The following is a 12,295-nucleotide window of genomic DNA, read 5'->3' on the forward strand; positions in this document are numbered from 1 at the left end:
TGACCTGTTAGTTCTATATCCATGGATATAGAAATGGTTCTAAGCCTCTACAAAGTTTTCAGTTTCGGTAAGGGATGAGTATCTTGGCATTAGGTGGCAATGTCTTAAATTTACTACAACACTTTAACTCAAGATTAGCTATAATAGCTTACAAAACTAGACTGACCCACAATATTCCAAAGATCTATTTATGCACGTGTTTAAGATTCATTTTATAGAAGCATACACACTTAATATGCATGGCCATAGCCTGAATTCATTCAAAGTATCGAACGTTTTTAAACATATCCTAATTTTGTAATCTATCAAGATAATTCTGGCCTTAAAAAATAACTACTTGCATAGTTCAAAAATTTTTTAAAGTCACTTTTTGCATTAAAATTCAGGGAAAATTTAGTATTTATCAGTGGCCAGTAAATTCAACAGAGAAACATCAGAAAGAAATACTGCATAGAGAAATTATGACATAAACATCCTTAAGATTAGTGTGCTGATAACTAGCCAACCTACTAAAAGTTTGCAAACAAAGCCAAACAGAGTCTAATGGCTCTTATATGTCTTTTGTCATGGGGCTGGCCTCAAGAGTAAGAATAAATAGTAATATATATTAACCCATTTTAGGCTTTTTCAAGTCATCAACAGTTCTTGGATAAATAATATTGGATTATAATCAGTCTAGTAAATGACTCTTTGGGTAAACAAGGAAAACACAAGTGTTCTCTTTAAGGCCATGTTAATTATCTCGAAGTATAATAAAAGTGCTGGTCACACTTCTACTTCACATCTATGTTCTCAGGATGAAAAAGATGTCATAATTAGAGTAACTACTTATATATTGAAAGTTACTGAGAAATGGATGGTTTCACGAAAATTATTTCCCTAGGTAACTGTGTACCCATAAGCACAGTACCCACTTAATTGCCAGAACATTAGAAAACAACATTTTAATTACCATATTTTCTGCTTTAAGAAAACAGCATATTTTTTTTTTCTTTTTTTTTTCCTTTCTTTTTTTTTTTTTTTTGGTGGGTAGCAAAGCAAAGTTTATTGAGCCATAGCAAAGAGACAGTACAAAGCTCCCAAAGAGGGAGGGGACCCGATAGGGTTGCCTTTTAACCACTTTTCTATGTCTCTGTAACATCATGATGTCCATGAATTATTGTAAAAGTCTGAACTATAATAGTTTTCTATATAATTTTAGAACTGTCATCTTTGTTGCAACTATACCTGACACATGGTTGCCTGCCTTTACCATTTAATCAAGCAAATTTTGAGAAATCAGAGAACCTAGGTTGCCAGAATTTCATGCATATTAGAGTATGAAGAACAACTAAGAGTCTCTTGAATAGTTAAATATAAGATCATGACCACAGCTTATAGATAATTTCAGTCACTCAGAAACCTTTCTCTAACTTTCTGGTTTTCAGATATATTTGCAGTTACTAGACTCTGAAACTTCTAACTTTATTTTCATCATAATCATTTATCTTGAAGAATTATATTACTGGATATAAAGCTGAAATATTAGTATTATTTTCTTAACTAAGATCACATCTAGTATTAAATAAATACTAGAAAGGAGAAAAGTAAAACCTAACTTGTTAAAATGGACGTGAACTTAAAAAAATAAAATAAAATGTACATGAACTTAAAAGTTCCACCGCAGACACTTCAGTGCTTATTCCGTGCTATCATTATCTAGCAAAGAAAATTCATCACAAGGCCAGTAAAATATGTTGGGTTCTTTGCTACTAAATGTCCTGTCACTGGGGTATCCAGTTTTATAAATAGATCCTTTTGGCCCAATTAAAAATAAATTCACAGCTTCTAAAATACGTTATGCTAAGTCATCAAACTCTTATATACTATGTATGTACATATATATGCATACAGTACCTAGCATGAACTACATTATTAGTTTTCCTTAAATACCGAATTCAAATTACACAAATACTAGTACTCTCAGAACCGCCTCTTACCTGACATAATAATCATTTCTGATGAGCAAAAAATGTTGTAGAATGGATAATAAGTAATTTTCAGCAGCAGTGTCCTTCAACATATTATATAGAAGATGATACACTTCATTCATATCAGTGAAAGTAAGTAAAGGAAAAAAATTAAAGCCCTTAATGAAATTTCCATTCATAACAAAAGCAGCTTCATTTTTTAAAACACTGATGTACCATTTTGTTTCCCTTATTGTTTCTAAACCTTCAACTCCAGTATTTTTAAATTTACATAAATAAATTTAACCTATGGAATCCCTTTCATCTTTTAATGAGAGAAACAGACTTAAAGAATATTTCCAAGACCATTTAATCATCGAAACCTTAAGCGATCAGTTATTCATTATAAATTACAGATGACAGTAGTATGACTGGAACAGCAGTGCTATTAGAGAAAACAGTTTACTCTTGATCTTCCCGTGGCTGTGATAGAGGACCTACATTATTCATGTAAGCCACTACTCCTCTATTTTCACCACCACATAATATAGAAGGTAATGAAACATTCTATGGACTGCTAAAATATCACAAACCAGTTTTATTTTATACTGATAAAATATTTAATAATGTGAAATTGTTATTGTCTGCATTCATTTGTATTCCATTATTTAGTAAAAATGGAAAGTAAAGACAATAGAACTTGAAACATTTTTCTTAGGATATATAAAGAGTGGAAAAAGTTTAGATGCTTTTAATAAACTAGACAACAAATTTCAAAGCTGGATTCACTTTTGTAATAAAACTGAGGACCTGGAAAATCAATGTAAAAGAAAGGTAGAAGAGGAAATGTAATCCAACATTCTAAAAATAATCTGAAATGTCAACATTTTCTCTGAAGTAGAATTAAGTATATGATGGATTATTTCTTAGACCCCATGTAACAGTGTTGTGTTAAAGTCTCATAAGGTCTTTTAAGTGATTACAAAATGAAACCCAAAATAGCATTATGGTAAAGTTTGATTATAAGAGAAATCTATACAAAGCAAGGAAGCAAGATATATATTAATATAAAAAGCATTTAATATTATGGAAATGACTGTAGACTAGAGTCACTAATGATGGATAAGAAATTACTAGCATTGATCCCTTATAATAATAACATAGTTAGCCATTGCACACACATTTATCCAATACTTACGTATAAGATACTTCAATAGTAGCACTGGAGGCAAAAGATGAAACATAAAACTTCTGCCCTCAATCTCATAGAGGCACAGAAGTGCACATAAATAAGACAGATAGAAAGTACTATAGAAGTTTCAAGGAGAGGAATATTCCAGCTTTTGGGGGGGGGGGGGAGCAGTGCGGGGAGGAAGAGGGAAAAAGATATAACAGAGAAAAATTCCACCTCAAAGGTCATTTTATTTCTGAAGTATTTCCCAATCTCCCCAAAACCCATAAGTAAGAAATTTACTGAGTGTGAAACAAATGGCCAGCAATGCTGTGACAACCATCTTTTAAATCTAAAATCATTTCATATAATATCATTGCCACAGGAAGATTATACACTAGTTGTATTTGACTCAAATGCTTCTACCAGACAGCCTTGTTATAGTCAGATACTATCACATCTAAACATTTTTTTTTCACTAAGGAACCAAAATAGTTGGATTGAGAGTAAGGCATTTATATGAATTGAATTGTATCTCTAAACCATTTGAGTACATTTTTAATAAACTGAAGAAGTGTATTACCTACAGTTACTTATGAACTCAGTGAACTTTTCCCCTCAAGTTCTTTTATGTGAGGTATATGCCTTAGGTTCTTGTCTATTCAAGACTATTGAGCTGAATATATCTATAATACAGCAAGCCACTGTGCAGATTTCAGTATAGTTTGTGTAAATCATCAGGACAATCTGACAATTCCTCAACATGAATCTCAAGGACAGCATCATAGTGAGGTATTAATATAAATAAATGAATATAAACTGGGCTGGCAAACAAGAATTCTAATAATGGTCCACAAAATCAACCACAAATCCTTTTTTTCACAATACATGCAAAATTATTTTTATGGTTTGTCAAAAGGATATTCCATTTCTGCTCGAATGTCATTGAGACGGTGTGATAATTCATTTAGGTCATCTTCTTTGTTCTCATCAAATACTTTCAACTGAATATCAAGTTCATCATTCTCTTTTTCTTTTAGATCCTAATATATAAACATAAAATGTAACAAATGAGTAAGAGTTTGACAACACCATATTTTGGTAATAAAGCACAGATACTATTATTCATTTATATACACAAAAGCAATTTTATATTGGCCCAGGCACTTAGGGTTTTCTGAGAAAGTAAATGTACTATGTATTCTCCTATTTTAAAATAAAAGAACCTCATTGCATTCATTGCATTTTCTTTTCATGCCCCAGGTTTTGATTATTTACATTAAAAATTAACAATCACTTTTACAAAGGGAGGGGAGAACTAATTGCTAACAACCCAAATTGAATGCTGTTGTTTTTGACTAAATACACTAATCAAAGATCACAAAAGAACTCATGCAGTTAGAACATTCACATATGCCTCTGGCGAAAAATGCAAAATATAGATCAATTGTATTAATGAAGAATAAATGCAAGGATATATTCAAGCACAACAGTCCCAAGTATGGCGTAGAAAGTTGTATAAAGGATTTTATTTTAAATGATATTTTGTGATTTTGAAGCAAAAAGGCGTCAGGATTTTTTATCAAGCTGCATGACAAGCCTCCTCCCCCACTTTTCATTTTTGCTTAGCCGAATCACAAAATACCAACCTGGGCATCAAAGATTTGTTTTTGTAATACATTATAAGCACATGCATTACAAACCTCTGATAATTTTTAAAAATAATAGTATGAACAAAATCTTTGGAAGCATGCCACACTAGAGATTGTTGGGCTTAATATATATCACCTGGAATATCTTTTAATAAGTGTCCATTAAGTTGCAGCTTTCAAAACCCAAATCGATAATCCCAACTGTGGATGCTCAAGGGTGATAATGAAAGTGGGACTAGGATTTCAGAGCTGAGCTTGAATTCTAAAAGGAAATGCAAGCATGGTGTACTTCAAATTAGGTCAATAAAACAAAACAGGATTCATTTCTTGTTTCTATTTTTATTCAATAGAGCAATTATAAATGGAGATGTAATGGCTATTACAAAAGCCAAATGCAAATTTATGCAATTGCTAGATTTTTTCTAACATTCATATAATAATTTACTGAAAATTTACATATAGAACATATAAAAATACTTAGTATGTTTCTATATAATTTCATATAAAATATATGACAAATAAATGTATTTACACTTAGTTCCCTCTTTAGTAACTTGCTTTAGGTCTAGTTTTCCATTTTTAAATCTATTGGAATGCAAAATTATCTATAATTGGTGGGTCATATTTTCAGGTGATTTAAGAACTCCAGTCAGACAAGAGCAAAATCCAGACACACCTAATATGCTGGTCATTGCAGAAACAACTGTTAACACATTTTACAATACAGACTTTTCCTTATTCTTCTGTCACAATATGTTCTTTCTTAGATGCTCACTACAAAACTTGAATACTTTTAAATATGTTAGAAAAACAGAAAAATCTAATTTAAATACTGCCATTTAATTAGCATCAAAACATTATAAAACATGGGCTCAATCTGCATAACTATTTTCTGTAAAAATAACTGGTTAAATGTTTAACTGTTTTTAATTAGGACAACATATTAGTTATAAAATATACACAGTATGTGAACATATATAGCACAATATAAAAACATAGATATATAAGTGCAATCCTATATTTATTAATAGTCTCCATTAAAATAAACAGATATGCATATATACATATACACATATATAAAACTTCCTTTCATTAAAATATCAAACCCTGAAAAATATATCTATAAATTCTTAATGAAATAAACATTTAATTAATTAAAAAGTTTTTCTATAGCACAAATATGATATCCTAAAAAAGGAAATGGAAATGCATCACTAAAGTTTTATACTTTAAAATGCAGAATATCATATTACTGAATTACAGTATTATTAACTATTAATAATGTGAAATATTATAAATATGTTTCAGTTATTTTTTTAAACATAATTGCTCTATGGATATGGAACATTGTTGGCAGTCTCTAAAACATATAATTAAATCTCTATAATTTGGTGTACTTCAAAGGAAATTCTATTACTAATACATGACTGATTACCAGTCAAGCAATCAAAATTGAGTCTTCAACAGAATAAGAAAGAGTTTGTTGGTATTTTAAAATAAAAATGCCTGCTGCCTACAGACATGATTTCTTACTATCTTGTTCCTTCACATATCTAAATTACCTAATATTTTCTAAATTTATTTAACTAAATAAAAGGCAGATGGAGAAAGCTTCACAAGAAATCAATATGAGTTACCTATAGAGCAAATACTAGTTTAAAAATCACTGTATAGTATATAACAACTCACTAATCCCAAATTACTAAAGCAAATTTATTCCATATAAATGAAGTATAAACTCCCTTTAAACACCATAATTTATCAATTGAGATAGGTGAATTTTGAAAATAAATTTTTACAGAATATAATTAAAATAACTGTCCTTGTCTTGAGGATTCTGATTACTGATGAAGAAAGTTCTACTGTACTATATTATTACGATGGTCTCAGGAGTTATTGAAATATTAAGAATGATTCTTCCCGAATCATTAAGTTTTTATTCAAATTCCAGTTGGTTAACATACAATGTAATAACAGTTTCAGGTGTAGAATATAGTGATTCAACACTTCCATACAACCAGATAGGTCTAATTATTTTTTTTTCATGTACAAACAATTTGTATTAGCCTTAACCACATCTAATCTGCTGCTTTGAATACGATAGATTCTAGAAAATTAAGCATCTCCTCCTGTTAAAAATTCATCTATGAATATATTATTAAGCTTCAATGCACGCATACAGATGTTTAATACTCCCTAAATTCTAGTGGTTTAAGCTTAAATATTTAGTAAATTAAACAATGAGTTCATTAGATAATAATTGACATGTCAGGTACATCTAATATACATTAATGCATGACCATTCTGACCTTTGTTCCAAATTGTGATAATAAAACTACAAGAACAACATCAGTCATGAAATCTATGGTATTAAAGAAAGGATCTCTAAATCTTCTGGGTCTTTCTGCCTGAATTCTGATTCTCATCTTATTTATAAGAAGTACCTGCGGAAGATTTTTTTCTTTTCAAACCAAACATATCTGCCTTACCCTCAATAAGATTTTGATATATTCTCTTTAGAGGGACATGTCCAACCTCTTTAGTTGAGAACCAGGGCTGTATGTAACCATATTTTGCTCCATTGTCTTAGGGAGAAAAAAAAAAAAAAAACCCTGAGAATTCTTGTAGGTTCTATTCCAAAATTTTAGGAGGCAGACACATGACACTTCCTACTTTTCTCTTGCTGAGGAATCACTGAGTTCTGGGAATCAGGTCAGATTGAAGAGATGTGACAGTTAAAGAAAAATCTAGCTGATAAATATATGAAGAATGCATTTATTAAGAAGTACATGGTGCCACAAGAGGCTTAATATACAGCTACAGGGCCAGTGGGAAAGTGTAGCGTAGAATGACGGCTGCAAAATCTTCACTGTCAGTGTAACCAAATATACCATGAGACCACTGAACCCAGCAAAGATGAATATACCAGAGAAAAGTAAAAGGTAAGGACAAGAGCTACCATTCATTCTCTTTCTGAAAAGATGACAACTTAAATAAATTAAAATGAGAGTAACAGTTTTTTTGATCAAACATTCAGTAGTATAAGGCAGAAAATGAATATTCAATTATAAATAGATACAGGGAAATAAAAGATGAAAGAGTAATAGCAACAACTAAGGCACAATATGTGGCATCTTAGTAAATGAGTAGAGGATGCTAAGGAGCGCCTGTAGCCAGCAAGTGTCCAAAGACATTAATACTCTCCCAGAAACTGAGGACCACCCCAGTGAGGACAAGCATGGAAATCAATGAGTAGGTAACTCAAAAGCCACACTAGAATCAAGATTATAACATTATCTGTAACTACCTACAGCCACAGACTTTTCATGAGGAAAGATTTCTGACAAAACAAGAATAAATGTGTAACTAGTGAATGTGCCTAGTAAACTGCATATTAAACCTCCATATGGGTCACTTAAAATGTTGCTTTGATTCACTGCAACCAATTCCCTGTTTTTTTAAAGTCATGGATTAAAGTACCATTCAAAGTATAATTGACACAGAACTTTCTAAAACCAGATAGACTAAATCAAACATCTTATCAAAGTGGGTTTCAGTAGACTCACTGTAGGGTTCATTTTATGATGTAAGTTTCAACTACTTTCAGTTAAGACTATCAGAACACAAGTTACAGATGCATGCTACACTCTCATTCCTACCAGGAAATTTCCCTGATTTTGGTATTTCTACTACTCTAAGTATTATATACATGCTTACTTGACATTTCTTTTGTTTTGTTTTGTTTTTTACTCCCTTTTGCTTCTTTTTATTCAGGTGTGCTCTGGGTAGCTTAAATGAAGAGACTAGTTAGACTTTACATGTCTCTTAACAATGCCATAGTTTTATACAAAATCCCTCTTCAGTTAACATACTAAATAAAATATAGTCACATTAGCTATATTTGTGTTTATAGAATAAGTGTCCTCATTTATCTCAGATCAAGCCTATAAAGTTATTTCAAAAATGTTTTAACAGTATCATAATTAGAACATATATGCACATTCAAGAAATAAAACTGTTTTTTAGAAAAGTTTCCATAGCACTGTAGCAAGAATACCATTCCCAAGTATCTAGAATATACTGACCAAAATTCTATAGATACTTATGCTGAATATAAATGATACCAATCTAAGTTATCAAAGAGGAAAGCAAAAACTTTTAAATGAAAATTGAAGCTGCAGAAAAAGAAAAAGCAGTAGTCTTTTATGTTCTCAGTATTCAAATTCAAAGAAATTCCTTTTTGACTTTAAGAAAACAAACAAAACAAAAAACAAAAACAAAAAACACCCACATCACTTCTGGACACACTAGCTGAATTCTGAATCAGCAGTTGTATATAAAGACTGCTATTACTGCAATACAGAAGAGCTTGCAAAATGTCTAATGCTTTACAAAAGAAAATATAGCAAGGCACATTTATCTACTCTGTTGCAAGTACTTTGTCTAAAGAGAGAAAAATGTTAAAGTTCATCAGCAGACTTAATGTGTACACTCAACTTACTGGTAACATTGTTTTTAGTCCCGAACGTAGGAATTCATTCCTTAAATGTATTCTAAAATCAAGCTCATAAGGTGAAGTGACAAGAGCATTTATAAACTGCATGCAGGCCACCTGCAATTAAAAATCAAAGTTTGTTAAAAATTCTTTTAATTAAGGAAATATTTACTTAATGCATTCAGATCATTATTTTTCCATTAACTAAAGGCATACATACATATATTTTATGGATGATTATGACTTTACAGCATAAACAACAAAATTAAGTTTCTAATGCCCAGAATAATTCTAATGGAGATATGATGGATGGTCAAGTATTGCTATGATCTGCTAAATAATATGAAGGAATATTAAACTCTGAGAAACTTAAAGTTCCAAAAATCTGCATATAGAGCCCTTTAAAAATATCATGAAATGTATCTTTCATATTCAGCTGTCCTCAAAGTGCACTTGGCCTCAATTCTATATGGTTATAAACACTTTTCTAATATAAATCAAAAAAAGTACCCTGATATTAAACAGAGAACAGTGATAACTTAGAGAAATTATTACACTGATTTATACTGTCTCCATACTATTATTGGGATGGACTTGCAAAAAATATAGAGTATTAAAATACATGATTAATTAATTTACTGTGTATAAAACTGAATGCAAGTGAATTAAGATCGACTAGAAGGCACTGTCACACCAATGCTAATGTGCACTACATGACAAAGTAAATATAAGGGCTTGTTTTCAAGTGAAGGTGATTCATTAATTACACTGACACTGTCAAAAAGGTTTGGTTTTTCATCCGATATTGAGGTTCCCTATTATAAAAGGGGACTTATTTTCTGGTAACTACAAGCTAGAAGGGAATCAACAAAATGCTAGCTGCCAGGTGATCCATAAATTATTCCTGATAGTATTTTTGGGAAATGCTGCTCAAGTCTAAGGCAACTACTTAATAGGTTAAGTGAGGAGTTGCACCTTTAAATTGATTATTCTTAAAGTATGGAATGAGTATACTGTACAGTGTTCAAAGAGCTGATTGCGAGGGGACTCCTGGAAAATACCAGATTTAGTAAAGATGTCAAGCATATACAGAAGACGACACAAAAAATCAAAAGTTAGTATGAGAAAAATACATCAGCAAGAGAAAATATTTCAAATGTATTTTGACTTGACTTGTCCAGACCTATCATTATAATAGTTATTTTTTCAAGTTGAAAGAAAAGATTAAAAGGTATATTCCTTTTTTTATATCTATTATCTTATGCATCTAAGCTGCTTTTAGGGAGATTTGTCCATCTACCTTACATCCAGGCTCAAAAATCAAAAGTTGCATGCTTTAAAAGTGATGACTAAAATTGTTTCTAACATTACTAGATATCTAAATGACAACTGAACACTGTAGTCCAACACCTATGAAAGCTCAAATGTCAGTATGAAACACTTAGACTCCGAATTAAATACTTGCCAAAGAATGGGCATTACCTTAAAACACATTTCAAATAAGTTACTATGACACTTATACCTTAATAGATTACTTAATCTTTCTATTTACAATAAGAAAATATGTAATACTTGATATAGTTTCCATAGGCTGGGATATAAATTTGTATATTGTACATGTCCAGGGCTATATTATCATTGCATTTGCTTGAATGATCCTTGTTCAATGTTACAACTATAACATGACCAAACAAGCCAAAGCACATGTCCAATCCAAAATTAATAGAGAGAAAAGTTGCCATCTGCTAGGAGTTTTTGCCAGAAGATATTCTAGCTTAATGGCTTGTATTAACACCCTACAAGAGACCATTTCCATAGGAAACAAGGAAATGAGTCTTAGAATTGTACCTTTATACAAATAAAAGTACTTATATCAGGAGATGATAAAAATAGTAAAAGTCAATAAAATTAATGAAGGTATCAACATCAAAATAACTTTACATTTAATAAGATAAATGCTGCAATGCTATTACATACTTTACATATGATATATAAATATATAAGCGAATGCTAAAAAAAAAAATTGAATCCATTGACTACAGTATAAAATAATTAGGAGACACTTTGAAGCCAGTAATTTAAACAGGTAATGGCACTGGTTTATCAATGTACTATTTATTGTTTATCAAATTCTAACAGATATCTAATTACAAATAAGATAAGCAGAATACTCATACCAAAATGTCATTTTCCAAAATCTTCTCCTGAAGTGATACTCTTTTGTTGTAAAGATTTTATTTATTTATTTATTTGAGAGAGCAAGCGAGAGAATACAAGTGGGGGGGGGGGGATGGGCAGAGGGAGAGGGAGAAGCAGACTCCCAGCTGAGCAGGGAGCTCTACCCGGGGCTGGATCCCAGGACCCTCGGATCATGACCTGAGCCAAAGGTAGATGCTTAACTGACTGAGCCACCCAGGTGCTACTAAAGTAATTCTCTTTTATAAAAATATTTCTATTATACTTTAATGCAGAGAACAAAAAAATCATCTTAATTATCTCCATTCCTTTATGCTATTACATAATCACTGTCCTTTTTAGAGGACAGAAACAAAATCAATCCAAAACCAAAATAGTTGTCATTATTTACAAATACAAAATTAAATTTTAAAAATATAATTAGTTTCAATGCCAGAATATATTATTACTTAATTATAAACATTAAATACCCATTATGTAGATTCTGAATTCACAGTTAAATACACAACCCCAAACCATTTTCATATTCATTATTATTCTTATTATACAAACAATATTAGAGGCTACACATAATTCACGATCTAATCTCATCCTCATAAAAACCATACAAGATAAGTATTACTATTATCCTTATTTCATAGATGATGAAGCTGAGGCTAAAAGCAGGTAACATACATGGTCACACAGCAAGGAGAAAACTCATGATTCTCAACCATATAATTTTACTCCAAATACAGAATAATTTCCAATACATTCCAGATGCTTCATTAACTCTATTCATAGATTCACATGACAAAAGATTTTAAGGATGGATAAGATAATAAAATTTAAC

The 12,295-nt window shown here is 30.9% G+C and overlaps 1 protein-coding gene across 3 annotated transcripts in view; it reads right to left on the reverse strand.

Annotated features, from left to right (window-relative positions):
- The window catches only part of LOC118553187 (protein diaphanous homolog 2), a 951,294-nt gene that overhangs the window by 673,352 nt on the left and 265,647 nt on the right, over positions 1-12,295 (reverse strand). For all 3 annotated transcript variants that reach the window (XM_078064453.1, XM_078064454.1, XM_078064452.1), the window contains 3 exons: positions 9,274-9,384; positions 4,045-4,163; positions 1,980-2,096 (listed from right to left, as the gene is read on the reverse strand). In XM_078064453.1, coding sequence (XP_077920579.1) covers positions 1,980-2,096; positions 4,045-4,163; positions 9,274-9,384 — 347 coding nt within the window. The remainder of the gene's footprint in view (positions 1-1,979; positions 2,097-4,044; positions 4,164-9,273; positions 9,385-12,295) is intronic.

Source organism: Halichoerus grypus, chromosome X (genome assembly GCF_964656455.1).
Source record: "Halichoerus grypus chromosome X, mHalGry1.hap1.1, whole genome shotgun sequence".
In the NCBI taxonomy this organism is placed as follows: domain Eukaryota; kingdom Metazoa; phylum Chordata; class Mammalia; order Carnivora; family Phocidae; genus Halichoerus; species Halichoerus grypus.